The sequence below is a fragment of the Hippopotamus amphibius genome, chromosome 1 (assembly GCF_030028045.1).
Source record: "Hippopotamus amphibius kiboko isolate mHipAmp2 chromosome 1, mHipAmp2.hap2, whole genome shotgun sequence".
Lineage (NCBI taxonomy): Eukaryota > Metazoa > Chordata > Mammalia > Artiodactyla > Hippopotamidae > Hippopotamus > Hippopotamus amphibius.
The window spans coordinates 163,800,345-163,817,001 of NC_080186.1; the positions used below are offsets into that span (position 1 = coordinate 163,800,345).

The 16,657-nt window shown below is 43.1% G+C and overlaps 1 protein-coding gene across 1 annotated transcript in view; it reads left to right on the top strand.

Annotated features, from left to right (window-relative positions):
- Positions 1–16,657, top strand: part of SPOCK1 (SPARC (osteonectin), cwcv and kazal like domains proteoglycan 1) — a 517,559-nt gene that overhangs the window by 233,571 nt on the left and 267,331 nt on the right. Inside the window, exon 4 of the mRNA XM_057748448.1 lies at positions 1,084–1,129. Coding sequence (XP_057604431.1) covers positions 1,084–1,129 — 46 coding nt within the window. The remainder of the gene's footprint in view (positions 1–1,083; positions 1,130–16,657) is intronic.

The window sequence follows — 16,657 nt, forward strand, 5'->3', positions numbered from 1 at the left end:
GGAGATGGTGTCGGAGATAAATGGCCACAGGAGACAGCATAGACCATAGTTGAAACTAATTGTGCACTTTGATCTAAATGAACTTTTCTGGAAGAGAATTCATGGCCTCATTTTGGACAGCTTTTTGTAACTGCAACGTGCAGAATACCCATCAAAAACACAACCAGCAAATTTTCTGAGTATATTCAGGAAGAAATTAACTGCGCAGGGCCACATGTCCTAAAAATGACGTGGGGATGTTGTCCATGGGTGAGGCCTCTGCATGTTGCAGACAGTTGAGTTGAGCTGACAGAGTGGGTATGCTTGGCCTCAGTGGGATGGGTGAGCACTGACAGGGAGGAGAAAGAGTGGACAGAGGAGGTTTGGAAGGGAAGGGTTATTAGAAGTGGGGACGGGGTTAATATGACAATGGAGAAGTGAGTGACCTAGACCCTTGCAATTTCAAAGTAATGAAGTGTCTAGCCTCGGAGCACAAATTGAGACAAGCCGCATGCAAGAAAGACATGGTTATGAATCAACCGGATTGGCTAGCTTTTGGTTTTTATCTTCCACACCTGGAACAAATGGTATTAAGCTGAATATACGCCTGTGGTTAATTCTCACATTTGAATGGCCCTCTGTTTTTAGGTTTGAGGAGTGTTAGAAAACTGGAACTGTGCACCAAAGTTACATGTCTTCATGTAGGAGAAATGTTGACAGCTGAATTATCAGTGGTTACAAACACAGAGGCTTAATCCCAAGTGAGAACAGCTAGGCATCACCTGCGGTATAATTGATAGCAGATGCATCTTGAACTTAGAAGGTGTCTCTGTTTATCTGTCAAACCAGGAAGAGCAGTGCTGTTTCCATGTTAGGCTGAAATGTATTAACTCTTCCTAGTGTATAATCCATACAGTTTGAAAGACAAGAATTTGAAGAGTCAGTTGATATTTCTGATTGCACATGAATACCTTAGAAAGATTTCTAAGCCCTTAGTATTTTCCTTTGTGTTTTGGGAGGTGGGAGGGAAAGGCAGTTTTTTATGCAGTTATGTGAGAAGCTTCCTGAAATCTGACCTTTGTTTTCTATTATTTCCTTATATAGGATGATTATTTCAGAAACTGGAATCCCAACAAGCCTTTTGACCAAGGTAAAGGATGCACTATTTCTTGCTGTATGTTCTGTGGGAAATGCTGTCTTATTTTTCCTTCCTTGCATGCTGACTTAATCTTCCCACAAAGGCCAGCTAGCTATCTTATTTTACTGACTTTTGGGGACTGAATTGACTGGGGTGATAGAAATTATTTTATCCAATTGGGTATTTGTCTGAGATTGTCTAAGACAGATTAAAAGTTTTTATTGAATTGACCATTATAATCATTGGTTGGTTTTGTTAGAAAACAAACACATAAAAAAATCAAAATAGTAAAATGCTTCTTAGACTAACCGGTGAATTGTTGGGCTGAATCCAGTGATTTCACTCATGGAACAGACTGTGCCTAGAGATGTCCAATTCACAGGAGCCATAAAAATGAAACTTTGTTGTCTAGAAATAGGCTAATTCTGGGAGGCTTTCCAGGGCACTGATATTTTATTTGTTAAGTAACTCTTCATGGTTTCTAAACAGAAGCTTATTTCAGAGGCGGTTCACTGACCACTTAGGTTTTAGCTTGGTCCTCAAAGGGCTCTTTGCACTCACAGCAGCAAGCACAAAGCCAGGCGCCTGATGGCCATTGTAAATCACCACCTCTGTCCTCCTGTGAGTTATTTAAGACACAGCGAGGACCTGCTGTGAATCACATCCCTGTTCTTATTGTTCCATGTGTGTCTGCTGTTGGCACAGACCCTGCTGCTGAAATGGTGGTAGATTGTACTTCAAATATGTATATGCAATTAATGCTGCAAGTCAGAGGGAAAATGTTACCTACAAAATCTCAAAGGTTCACGCTTCAGTTCTGTAGCTTGAGTATTTGATGTGGTCACAATGGTCAGCTTGACACAAAGAAGTCAAGGAAAGCATTGACGTGTAACATGATGGAAGGTGCCCCTTTCTGCCCTCTCCTTTGTCACTTTAATGGATCACTCCATCTGGACTCTGGTTTTCTTGTAAGCAAAATTGGCGTTAAAATTTTCACATAGACATTTAGCGTATGCCCTCAAGTAGTGCAGCACTTTGTTCGTTCATACAGACATGCATTCATTCATTCTCAAACATTCATTGACCAGCACAGTGTCCACAAGCACCAAAATCAGTGGTGCTCACCCAGGAGGAGATCAGAGTGGGGAGTGGGAAATAGCTCCGTCAACAACTGCAGCGGGATGTGTTAATGGCTATGCTGCAGGTGTGTCCAGGTGAGTCTATAGGTGGGAGACTTAGTGGGCATGCATGTGTGTGTGTGGTTGTGGGCAGGTGCTGGGAAGGCTTTCTTTTGGAGGCCCTGTCTCGGCTATACCTTATCTCAGTGGGCTCCAGGGGCCTCACACTTCGACAAATACAAAAAAACTTTTTTTAAATTTTAGTTGAAAGATAGTTGATTTACAATATTGTGTTTCAGCTGTACAGCAAAGTGACTGTTATACATAGACATAAATATTTTTCTAGTTCTTTTCCATTATATGTTATTACAAGATATTGAACATAGTTCCCTGTGCTATACAGTAAATCCTTGTTGTTTATTTTATATATAGTGGTGTGTGTCTGTTAATCCCATATTCCCAATTTATCCTTCCCCACCCTTTCCCCTTTGGCAACCATAAGTTTGTTTTCTATGTCCATGAGTCCGTTTCTGTTTTGTGAGGAAGTTCATTTGTATTATTTTTTAGATTCTACATGTAAGTGGTATCATATAATATTTGTCTTTCTCTGTCTGACTTATTTCACTCAGGATGATAATCTCTAGGTCCGTCCATGTTGCTGCAAATGGCATTATTTCATTATTTTTTATGGCTGAGTAGTATTCCATTGTGTATATATACACTACATTTTATTTATCCATTCATCTGTTGATGGACACTTAGGTTGATTCCATGTCTTGTCTATTATAAATAGTGCTGCTATGAACATTGGGGTGCATGTACCTTTTTAAATTAGTTTTGTCTTTTCTGGTTATATGCCCAGGAGTGGGATTGTTGGACCATATGGTAGTTCTATTTTTAGTTGTTTAGGGAACCTCCATAGTGTTCTCCATGGTGGCTGACACCAATTTACATTCCAACAGTGTATGAGATTTCCCTTTTCTCCACACCCTCTCCAGCATTTGTTATTCGTAGACTTTTTGATGAAGTGGCCATTCTGACTGATGTGAGGTGGTACCTCATTGTAGTTTTGATTTGCATTTCTCTAATAATCAGCAATGACGAGCATCTTTTCATGTTCCTGTTGGCCATCTTGATGTCTTTTTTGGAGAACTGACAACTTTAACAGTGACTGAATCATCACAGTAAATCACAGTGAAACATATGAAGGTATTTGTAATTTAGAAATTTTCCATCAAAAATGGTCAAAATTTCTAAAAATTTCTTAAATGTCTTCACTTTAATGTTGGCAGAACACTCAGATATAGAGCAGCACGTTCCCTGTGTCTACCTGGTAAATGAGCCCTTCTGCAAACGCCCGTACCAGGATCTTTCTTGTGGAGCTACCACAAGTGATGGCAGCCATAACTGATGCTTTGCAGCCCAGAAAAAGAATTAGGTTCTAGTCCCATAAGGATCAAATGTTGCCTAAATAAATGCCAGATTTACTCTTCCCCAAGGCCTGCAAACAAATACTAACACTTAACCAAGGAAGACATTTTAAGTTTTACTAATACACATTGGGAAATATTATACATTTGATACTTCATGTATGTAAATAATATATCTGCATATATAATATAAATGATAGCTTCCTTTGAACATGCTATTTAAATCTTAACCAAAAAGTCCAAACAGGGATTTTTTTCTCCAGAGAGTACTGGCAACTACATCCAGCAGTGTCCTGGCCCTGCTCCCTCTTTTTCTAGCTCTGCAGGCTTGAAAACTGGATCTGCTGAAATAAATCCTTGCAGAAAACCTCATGACTTTCTGGGGTATAATTGAGGACGTTAGCTGAGAAGCCCCACTTTGTACCTCAGGTGTGGCTGCTGTTGGCTATTTATATCCCGAGTTGGGGAGTGGGGGGTGGGGTGGGGGCGTGCAGGCAGGGCTGAGAATAGCCTTCCCTTAAAATATCAGCCCCAGCAGATGTCATCAATTACACTGGGTTGCTGCTCAATGAAAATGGGAGGTTACTATATCAGTGCTGACACGGCCTGGCGAAATACAAACCACAGGCATGGAAGAGGTCGAGCATTTCATCTTCCAGAAAATAGGAGGATTGCTGAGCTCCAGTGGAGATTGTCAACTGCAGAGAGAAGTCATTTCCCCTCCTAGCTGAAAAAGAATCCAACGTGGTTCAGGCGGTTTTGTGGTTGGGGAAGACTTTCAGTTTGTAGAAATGGAACTTGCTGGAAAGCATTTTAGAGTGCCAGATGACAGAATGTTCTGGGATGGAGGTGGGTGTGGAGTGGGCTTGAAATGCAGGGGGAGCAAAGGGGAAGGAAGGACATATACGAGGGATTCTGGTAGAGTGTAGCCAGGCAGACGGATTTGAGGCGGGTTGTGAAGGACATTTCATACCAATATATGAAATTTAAACTTTGTTTACTTGGCAGTGGGGAGCCATAGAAAGTTTTTCAGCAGAGGAGTGAGGGAATGAGGGCAATACTTTTTTTTTAATTGGGATATAGTTGTTTTACAATGTTGTGTTAGTTTCTGCTGTAGAGCAAAGTGCAGTTCCCTGTGCTACACAAGTTCTCATTAGTTCTCTATTTTATACATATTAGTGTATATATTGTCATTCCCAATCTCCCAATTCATCCCACCTCCCCTTTCCCCACTTGGTGTCTATACATTTGTTTTCTGCATCTGTGTCTCTGTTTCTGCCTTGCAAACTGGTTCATCTGTACCATTTTTCTAGATTCCACATATGAGGGCAATACTTTAGAGGATGCCGTTTGGTGGCTCAACAGCAGTGATTCAGAACCCAAGATGCACCTGCTAAATGATGCCCCTCCTACAGGGCTCTTAGGTGACTTCTCCATCGCATCGTTCATTGCCTTGGAGCCCTGGTCTTCGGTGACAGATGGTCAGACTTAACCATTCAGCTCTGTAGCCTGACTTCTGAAATGCCCTGTAGCTCCTGATTGTCTCAAGTGTTGGTGTGACTAGTAAGGACACACATAGTACTCAAGACATAGTTACTTCCTTGTAATTGCTCTCTCTGCTGCAGGGTATTTACTGAACTTTGAACAACAGGGCTTCATAGAGCGAGCACTTGTCATGTCATGACTCCACAGTAGTTAGAAGAAAAGCGCCTCACCTGGAGGTCTCCTTCCACAAAACTGAAAGCGTCTTTAACGTGTATCTTTAAGAGAATCATTAATGCTTCTGTCAGTGGAGTATAATAGCCATCGCCTTCAGGCTTTTCTTAGATGCTTTCTGAGATTTGGGTAAAGTAGTCTATCCTTTTTGATTGTAATGACTTAATGACAAATCTCCTCACAGAAGGGACGGACAGGAGTTCAGAACTGAAGGCAACAATTATTAACTCAGGTGAGAAATATCCTTTGTGAAGTCCACAAAGGTAGACGTCCTGCCCAGAGTTGGGCAGGCTGTGTAGTTGGAGAGGGTGATGGGCAGATGCAAACGGCTTCCTGTCTCATACGGGCAGGGGGAGTGGAGGCCCTTGGGTGGACCTCTGTAGGAGGCTGGCCGAGCCTGAATGGCTCTGGAGTGATTCCAGAGATTTGGGTGGCCTCTGCTGCCTTTGTCTTTCAGCACCTTCCCTCTACTGGCCTCTAGCAAACCTGGGAGCACAGAGTGGGTGTTGAACAGACATGAGTTTTATGCTTCTGAAAGTGGCATCTGGTCCAGCAAGATGCTTCCCCAAGAAAACAGTCCCTGCACAAATAAGTTCGGGACACACATATGCTTTGTTCATCTCTTGGAGATTCGCAGTGCTTGTTAGCAATTTAAAAGCTCTGAGAAGTCTTTTAGTAAAGAAGCCCATTTAACTTACCATTTGCTAAATTTGCCTTTGACCATGTGTTTTTGCTGTTATTTTTTTTTTTCACACCATAGCTATCACGTACCCAGTGAAAGTGGTATATTCTGTGGGATAGCCTTTGGTAAGTGCAGCAGGGAGTCCTGGGGTTTGTAGTCAGAGTCTCTAAGTTTGGACTTTGACCCTGCCAGTTACTAGCTGTGTGATTCTTGGCAAGTTGCTTAACCTCTCTGATTCTAAGCCTTCCCATCTGGAAATGACCACAATAAGAGCACTGAGAGGATTAAACGAGTTAATGTGCTTGGCAGATAGTAGGTGCTCCATAAGTGTTGTTTAAGCCAGTAATTGATCTTTTTCGCTCTCTCCTCTTCCTGTTCACCTGCCTCTCCCTGTTGCTTCTCTCCCTTCCCACACAGGTTTTCTTTCTTTCTTCTTATATTGCCTTTTGGGGGCCCTTACAGTTGTAACGCTCTGGTGTTTCCGGGCTAAATTAGAGCTGGCCTGTCTTACACTAGGCAAGTCATTGCAGCGTTGCACCCCCATATCTTCTTTATTGGGGCTGAAAAGGTTCAGGCTCTTAATGTTCATTCTTCATTCATTTATTCATTAAACAGTTATCAAATGCTGATGTTTAAACCCCCTGTGCTAGATAGTAGGGACCACACTAAAGAAGGCCTTTCTTGGGTCACAGGATCATCAGTCATTAGTCATCCACCCACGTTCTTACACTGGCAGGGAGTGTGTGTCTGTGCTGGGGGTGATGGGGCAGGGAGCAGGAACAAGTGCTGGTGGGGGTGGAGAAGCGAAAAGTGTTGGTCTGGGAAACTGGGAAATTCATACGATGTCAAGTGTTTACCCAAGTGACATGGGTCCATTTTAGTTGGGATGACAGTTTTTGCTACCACTTGGCCTCATTCAGTCTGTGTCTGTGAACTGTGGATCAGGGCACCCCCAGCCTGAGCTGATCACCATCCCCTTCAGTGCGATGCTGAAGGGGCTGGCACAGAGATGCTCTTTTCCCTTGGAGTCGGGTGGCTGATGGAGAAGGTTATCCAAAGGGCCTGGAGGGGAAAGAGGTAACTGGTTGAACCACAATACTGTGGTACAAAAATAAAAGGTGTTGCTTTGGGGATTCACTGAGGGAGGGGGTGAACAGGAGCAAAGTGACTTCTAACATGCAGTTTCAAAACTTCTAGACCAGTCCTTTCTGAAAAAGAAAATTGGAGCTTATTTACAATGCTTTTGACAAATAAAAGGTTTTTATTGTTGTTGTTGTATTGGGGGGTTGAGAAGGTAATTCATGTGTATACCTAATACATCGCTTGAATATAAAATTCTGATTACCTGAAGATGTCCTAACGTGATGGGATGCAAATCAATCTAGGTTCCGTACTGTAGCCATGGTCCACTCAGGAAAGAACCCACTGATTTATCTGGGAAAGAAGTTCCACCTGATGAGACCAACCATTTTAGGAAAAGTGGCTGAAGGGGATTTATCATGGAACTTTTTTTTGAGACAAGTGGGTTCCTTTAATGTGGAGTAAATGAATGTTTTAGGTAAAGTGTAAAGGTGTTGGTGTAAAGGATAATGCTTTTCCTTCTGGAGTGAATACTAATCATTTTCCCTCCAGAGCAGCCTGGCTGTGACTAAATCTCAGATGATGCTGGTGATCTTCAGAGCAGAATATGAACTTGTAGAGATTGATCTCCAGATAAAAATAAAGCTCCGAAAGGCAGGGGCCCCTTTCACTCACGCTGTTCACTTGAATAGAATAAAAGAAGAAAAACCTTGCCCTTTGACTTCCAGTCTATTATACCAAGATCCTGACAAGCTCAAATCCTCACCAAAGCCCTGAACTGTTTTCAGGCGAAAATTCTAAAATTCGAAAGGAGAGAGTTCTTCCCGTGTTCCAACCGTGTTTCTGGAGCCAGGGCCCCGTGGACTATCACAGCAACATATTTTGTCAAAGTTTTAAAGAGCTCCTGGAGAAGGCAAGATTGCTCATTTCTAAATTTTTTCTTTAGAAGGAGATTTTTTTCCCTCTAGATTAATGCGAAATTTTACATGATAGGCTTTATAGAAATCTCAGATCCCCATAGCTTTCCTCTTGATGTGAAATTTAACCTCACCCCAAAAGGGGCCTCTGATTTGCATTTGTAGGGCCTTGAAAATTTTCAGTGTTTAAGGATCTGTTCATTCTGTCGGATCCCTCAGGCTACTGATTCTCAGAGGCAGCTGGCCTGGGTTGTGGGAAGCATTTTAATAATTTTCTCCAGGTTCCCTCCTGTTTGGTCTGGTTGGTTCCTCCCTCTCACCTTTCCCTTTGCATGTAATTTAAGGACCGTTCTCTCCCTTAACAGAAATAGCTCCTCTTACCCAAAATAACTGATTTGTGCCCCAGGCATTCACACCCCACTCTAGCCACGTCAGCCGCTCGCGTCCTGCCACCTCTTCTTCTCTTTCTTGATTACGACGATACAATAGTTACTTTTTTGAAAAATTTAGAGTATTGTTTTTTAAAATTTCCTAGTCAATTCTGCCAGAGAAGCAGCAGAAAACGGTTAATTCAAATATTGGTTTGCTCCTGCTTCAACTCAGCCTATCTGCTTTGAAGTGAGATCAAGTTGAAAGTTTTATCATTCATCTCTGGCTGTCTTTGCCTGTTTGCTTATTTTAAGGAAATAAAATATCAGATGTATGATTGAAATCCCCTAGGGGCCCCTCCTTGGTCCTCTTTCCCATTTTCTTTTCTCTAAAGGTGACTGTATTGTTAGCATGCTTTTCTTTCCATGTTCTTACCTTTTCGTCATATGTGCATGTCTACAAACTGTTATACATATAGAAATGACTGTTTTCTTCTCTAACCTGTTTATTTCACTGAAAATTGTTTTTGAGGGTTTTTGTTTGGTTAGCTGTTGATATAGTTAATTCCTTTATATCCTGACGTCCTATTGTACTAATATGCTCCAGTTTATCCACTTATTCCCCTGTTGGTGGACGTTTATGTTGTCTCATTTGCTTTGCTATTGAGGCTGCTTTCTCTTAGCGTTTCTAATTCATGCTGACTGATTCATCCATCCAGCCCCTTGGCCTGGAGAGCATGGTGTCCCCGGACGGAGGCCGAGACAGGACAGGACTCTGCCGTTCTTAAAATGTGCAACTTCAGGCAAATCACGTGGCCTTTCTTGACTTCCGTTTGCCCACCTCTGCAGTGAGAGGGGTGGACCAAGTGGCCCCTGAGGTCCTTTCCTTCTCATAGCCAAGCTGTCATGGTCTCAAGCAACATAGAATCTGTGTATGTTTTCCTCACGAAGGAAGGGAAAATGAAAATTTTGAAGTCTGATGCTCTTATTTGAAAGGTTACCGTTTAACCAATGAGGTATGAATATCACTTAGATAAAAACCAATGGGATTAAATGGGCCTTTTAACCATCAGGGGTGGGGAGGGACGGTCAGAATAAAAAGCAAAAAGGACCAAAATAGGAGGTACTTTATCTTCTCACAGAGTCCTGTGGGCACTGCTAGAGGTGGAGGAAATAGTGTTTAAAAGGCTCGAATTTGAATCTTGGCCTCCCTGTGAACTTGGGACATCCGTTTGAGGAATTTGACTTATCTAGGCTAATGATATCCATCTGGTGGGCATTTGTGAAGACTGTGTGAGCTCATGTTTGCAGAGAGCCGGGGAGCTGGTGTGTGTCGTGAGCCCAGGAAAGCTCAGTTTCTTCTCGGCTCAGCTCTGCTGGGGACCCCTGTGCGGCTCCGTCTGCTCACAGGAGCCGGCAGCTTTGTGAGTGTTAAGGTTCCAGCTTCCTCTGGCTCCTCTAGGAGCTGCCAACATGCTGGGCCTTGAGAACCAAGGAGCCAAAGCCATTCTGGGTTGTGTTGCACCCTTTGATGGAATCGTAGGGAAGCATGAAGGCTAGTAAAATTTCCCTTGTAATTATGGGGCGCTGTGGCTTTCTGTTACTGTGTTTAAGAGGTTCTTTCAGCATGAACAGATCCATTTAAAAGACATGTTTATTACCTCTCCCCAAACTCGTAAAATGTAGTGTTAGTTTTATAAAAAGGAAGGAAAAAAAACAAAACAAAACCAAAACCTTCCTGCAATTCCATCTGCTAGAACAACAGCCCTTGAATTAATTATTTAGTATTTGTGGAGTCCTAATGAAACAGCCGTGGTTTGGGAAAATTCTCAACAGAGGGGAAAATGTCGGTTGAATTTTTAAATCGATCAATAATGCTGTTTCAGTTGTCCTCATTGGAGACCATAGAGTGGATCAGAGCATTTTCACAATAGGGAGATGGCTGCTTGGAGAAACAATGCCAGAATCACCTACGTCCCCATAACTCTTCTGCCGAAGATGGAGAGTTTTCTTTTGTTAAGGTCTTCATTGTGTGTTATGTAGCAGTTAATTGCTGGAGGCCTATCAAATGTTTCCCCTGCACTAATAACCATGTATGATGAAAGGCAGTGTCATGTATTGGGAAGACCCTGGGCTTTGCAGTCTCAAAGATTGAGTTCAACTCCAGCTCTTCCCTCTAATAGCGGTGTGTGCCTAGGCAAATGCCTCACTTCTCTGGGCCTCAGTTTTCTTATCTGTAAAATAGAAATTATGATGTTTTTCACACTTATGACATGAAGGGTCCGTAAAACTCTGGATGTAGTGCCTGATACAGTCTTATTATCACATACATGATAAAGCCAATAAGGCTTTAGTAAAAGGAGGAGGGTTGGTGTTTTGCTCTGGATTCTGTTTGAAAGGTTCTTAGGGGTTTTGATGTGTCTGCTTCTCCCTTTTAGTGTGTGAGCTAATCGATCAGTGAATTCTTCACTGATCACCTAGTAGGTGCTGAGTTGGTTTCATGCAGGAACACGATGAGGAATGTGACAGCAGCTTTCCTTGGGGCACTTGTAGTTTGGGTAGCTGAGAGAGAGACAGAGAGAAACATGAAATATAATAACCCAGGGTGTGTGCACCCAGACAGAGTCTTGCAGATTGGGGGGGCTCTGGGGACAGGACAGCTAGCCCTTTCTGTGTGGGGGTCAGGAAAAGGATGGTGGATAAAGTGACCCAGAGCCTTTCTGAGGATGGGTAGATGCTGGGAGATAAGCTGGAGGGGCCGCATCTGATGGGAAGAAATGTTTCCTAATGGGTAAGACTTAAGTTACTGCAGAATTAAAGTTTGATAGGATGCTTTTAAAAAAATATGTTTATTAAGAGAGAGGAAGAAAATGTAAGTCATGACTTTAGCAGGCTGCTTCCCTCTGTCCCCAGTTCTGTCTCAAGATCCTTCTGATGTTGAAATACCCCTAGAGTGGGGATGTAGACAGTGAGGTGGGTCTGGTGCAGGAACGTGGGGAAGGGGGTGAGGTCTGGGACAAGCCAGCACCTACTCCTCCTCCAGAGAGTGACCGTGACCCAGATGTGGCTGAGGGTGGTCCTGAGGGTCTGGGGCCCAGCATCGCCAGGATTTCTGATTTCTGCAGAGGATTAAGAAATGAAGAAGTCTTTGTATGTGGGTGAAAACTCCTTATTTGCTAATGCTAATGAATAAATCCATTATTTAAAAACAACAACAACAACAAACCGAGAAGAGGGTAAATGTATCCTTGGACTGTCTGGATTCTCCTACAGGAGAGCCGAGGGCCTTGTTGTCAGACCTTGTCTCTTGCTTGTGGTATGTAGGCTCTGGAGGCTGATGAGTCCTTGGAGTCCCTCTGAACTGGAGCAGCAGGGTGGCCCGAGGATAGAGGCAGTGCCTGGCAGAGCGGGGACACGTGACCTGGATGGAGTCATCGTTGCCAGGCTGCGCTTAGACACCAGGAGGCCTGCAGCCACATGTAATGAGCAGGGGAGCCTGAACCCTGGCTGAGCGCTGGGTTATTACTGCTGTTTCTCTGTGGCCTCCCACACCACTTGCAGATGGATTGTTTTAATCTTGAAAAGAGGGAAACACACCCCTGCCCTCTCATATGCGTCAGGCACTCACACAACTCACACAAAATAAGGTGCCTTGGGGATTGAGAAACACAAACCGTGTTCCCGAGAGCCGGAGCCAAGTCCCTTTGTTCTCTGGGTGATGGTGTTAGGCGCTGAGTTTCCTTGCTGTGGGGCGGGCTGGGGCAGTGCCGTGGGCAATGGCAGCCTGGCCCGAGGAGCCCTCCGTGGGAGGTGAGTGCTGTGTACAGCAGTTGGCTCTGTGCTGCTCCTGCTTGTCCTTCGCCAAAAAATACTGGTAGAAAGAGATCAGAAAGGTGGGAAATGTCAGATGCACTGAATGCCAAGAGGAGAAGACCCCAGTTGGGTGGAAGTTTGTCCTTCTGAGCTGACATTCTAGCTCCGAAGTGGCCCAGGGTTTGTGCCACCCACGAGCCCTGGCCTCTACTCCAGCCCCTGTCTTTCCCTACGGCTTCAAAATGTGGAGAGAAATGTACTTGAGTTCTGCTACATTCCCTTCAGGTCTGTAAATGCTCAGTTTCCCTGCAGGAACTTACTTGAAATGTCACTCAGCTGTCCTCAGATTTGTAACCAAATGATGATAACCTGACATTTCTGTCTTTTTAAAAAAAAAATTTTTTTTTTTCTGTCTCATTCATGAAAAGATAACTTTTAGGAATATATAATATCAGGTAATAAATGAATAAATGACAATATTTGGCTATAAGGAAAAAAATGTAAGGGAATTAAATAAAGCTGCAGCAAGAGTAGTACTCAAAACACATGCACAGTACATTGCTGTGCACTGTGGGCCCTGGACTTCCTAATAACCAAAGGAAGGATGCACATGGCCTTATGTGCCCATGAGATGAAAATAAGGCAGCTTTTCATGAGAAATACAAGATGTTCCCGGTACAGAGACCAGAGATGCCTTTCCCCAGTGAGTCCTCAAAAAGGGAGTTGTGTGAGCATGGACCACTTTCTTGACAGTGTCTGACAGTAGGTACCACAGTAAGTTTTTACAATTGCTTCCGCCAAGTTCTCTCTGTATGTGCCAATGGCTTAGTGCCAAAGCACAATTCTATAACGTAATTCGATGATAAGCCAGACTAATACAGAGTACACAGTCTTCTAAAGGTCTGGCTTGATACACGGATAAAATCGGCAGCATTAGGAAGAATGGCCTGTCCCCCAGCAGGGAATACTCTGATTGTTTTGTTTCTGGTAACTGATTAGCATTGGGAACAGAGAGCTCTGGGCTTTTCCTGGCAGAAACAAGGAGTTCAGATGATCTGTGCTGCCAATTAGCAGAAGCAAATGGGTCTCCTTCATCAGCCAAGTGGTGGGTAGAGCCAGTGTCCTCAGTCAGTCGTGCAGAATCCAACCAGAACTGTGATACCTGATGCACAGTAACCTTCCTGCACGCCAAGCCTGGGGGGGAGTTCACACCTACAGGCAGTGCATGATTATAAACATTTACATTCTGCCCTAGATACCACTGGAATCTCAGGGGGTCACAGAGGTGTCACATGGGAGCTTTATGACGTGATTTGGGCTTCACACAGATGGGAAAAGCATCCCTTGCACACACATGTGTATTTACATCCTTGTTTCTCAAAAGTGTGCAGATGCTGACGTGCTCAATAGAATTCATATATTATTTAAAGGCATTACCTTTCTGGTTACCTTTATGGAACTTACCGTTACCGGGGGGGGAAAGGTGGGGAGTAGGGACAGTTAGGGAGTTTGGTATTGACATGTACACACTACTGCATTTAAAATGCATAACAAACAAGGACCTACTATGTAGCACAGGGAGCTCTGCTCAATATTATGTAACAACCTAATTGAGAAAAGAATTTGAAAAAGAATAGATACATGTGTATGTATAACTGAATCATTTTGTTGTACGCCTGAAACTAACACAACATTGAAGAATCAACTATACTCCAATATAAAACAAAAAGTTTAAAAAAAAAAGGTTTTACCAAATTCATATTAAATTTAGTTGTTATGAAATTCTCAGCCATCAATATAACTATTAGCGTGATAGCTACCTTTGGAGGGTGAAGGGGAGGGTGCCATTTACAGGTATTTTGGGACAATTTAAAAGGGGTCCTCATGGTAGAAGGCTTTGGGCACATTGCTACAGCACAAAAACACAGGAGTTTTGTTCTGGAATATTTTCAAGCAAGTGTTATGAAGCACTCATTAAGAACTCAATAGAAACTCATAGAATGCCTAAGTTTCAGCCGTGTCTCTTCTTAGCAGTACTGCTAAGATAAATTATTTGAAAAAATTAAAGATGTATGTTTTTCCCTTAGGAAAAAGTACCATTTGGGGTGTGGGCCATGGAAGTGTTGGCAGGCATCTGCTAACAATGATGATTTTCACTTTTAGCGAGGTCAGTCCTTTCTATTAGTGATCAGCCTGGAGGAGAAAGTCCCGGTTCATGATGACAAAATGACACTGGCAGATTAGGAGTGGACATTCATCATTCTCTTATCACAGCAAGGCATAGATTTATTCATCCAGAAATGCTTTCAAGTGCTTTATGTATAGTTTTGAAAGTGGGAGTGGGGCGATAAAGCACAGGGGTGTGTCCCAGTTGCCATATGAAGCCAGCCGAGTGCATGGAGTTTTGAGCTCCTGGTATAAAAGCTGCACTTGGGTATTCGTTGGGTTGCTCGTGGAGGGGGAGTTGAGGACTCTATTTGGCTCCACAGGACAGCCCTGGAAGTGGTGGGTGGGAATTGCAAAGTGACGGACTTTAGCTGAGTTCAAGTTTGGCTTTTTTACAGCCCAAGCTGTGTGGGGATGGCATGGGCCACCCCAGGGAGTAAGTCACCATTGCTGGGATGTGCACACCTAAGACTGGCCAATCACTGGGTTGAGGGAACCAAACTCTGGATGGGGGCAGGGGTGCTTACCATTGACATTGCTTCTGACTTTGAGTTTATGTAGTTCTATGGTAAGATAGGTCTGTTGAGAAGCAATAATTTATTTTATGATAGAAATTTCCTGGAACAACTCGCCTAATTGGTACATCTGAGGTGGATTCAGGTTACCAAAGTCATGTCTGTGCAGCTGTGTGTGGATTCCTGCTCAGTAAGTGGGGTTGATCACATGCAGTTGAAGCCTCATTCACTGCAAATACAAGGGACTGAGAAAGTAAATGGCTGGATTACTGGGTGTTCTTAGTAAAGGAAAGTAGTATATCCAGCCAGTTTAAGGCTTGTCAGTTCCATGCATTTGAATAGATTCTATTGTCTTTGGCAAGAATGGCTGGGGAGTTAATGGCCGTGGTGCCATGTTTTATTTTGCCAGAGCTGTAGATATAGGCATAAATTTCCAAATGCAGTGTGATTTATCAATGTGAGACTCATGTAGAGTGACTGGTATCCTCAGTGGAGAAAGAAATGTTTTTGTCTTACGTTCAGATGATTGAGTTTATGTAGGGGGAGTGAATAAAGTGGGGCAGGGGAAGCCATCTTCTTCACGGAGAAGCCAGGGAGGGCCTGGAGGAATAGATTAGGTTGGTCTCTGCCTACCAGGAAAGCCCAGTCTCTGCAATGTGCTGTTGTCCAGATTCAAAGGCTAGCACCAAATCCCTGGGTCCCCTGCCACAGCCCCAAAGGTGTGCTTTCACAAATGCCTGTCACATCACTGAGCTTGTGTTGTTGGAAAAATCTGAAGTGCATGCAGGATCAAGTGTGGTTTTGTTAGCATATCAAATAATGACTCTCAAGATATTTAGAACCTCTTGCTATCTCAGACACCAAGGAAGAGACCCTGCAACCCTCAGATAAAGAAGGATTATTATAGGTTTGGAAAGTATGTGCCTAGTGTTTACATCTGGTCAACACTGAGCGAGTCTGCTCTGGAGGAGAAAGGGGAGGGATTAACCCTGCCTCCAACACCATTTAGGCTGAACCATCAGATCGAGGGGGGTGGGAGGATGGGGTGGGGGTGGGGAGGTGGGGTATCAGTCAGAAATGATAATGCCAGCTGTCTAGTTAATCATCCTATAGAAGCTTTCCTTAGCTCTTGGTATGTTCATAAGTCTATTGTTTACATTTTCATCTTTGTATGTTTTCCATTTTTCTTAGAACCATGTTTTCCTTTAACTATACAAAATGTACAAAATGGAACGTTATCTGGGTGGTATAACTTTTTAGACAGTATGAAGGGAGATAGGAGAATTGTAACTAAGAGAGCAAATTACAATTATTTTACCTCTTGGCTATTTGACTATTCCTTTAAGTATTAATGTTAATATTGTAATATTATAATAATTAGCAAATAGTTTGCACCAGGGCCTTTGCATGTTCTGTGCTCTCTGCTTAGCATATTTCTGGCCCCCTGTCCCACACATCCCTGAGGTCTCAGTTGATGTCACTTACTCGAGGAAACCTCCTCTCATTGACCCTAGACTAGATTAGATCACACTCTCTTAATAGTCTATGCTTTGCATTGTTACATAGTTGTAGTTTAATAATTTTTCAGAATTATTCACTGTTTGTATCCCTGGTAAACTGTGATCTCCTTGGGAGCAGGCTTATATGTCTTGTATACTTCTGTATCTCCAGGGCCTTGTGTAGGATTGGACACAAAGTAAATGCTGAGTTAATGCTTGTTGGAAAAAATAATATT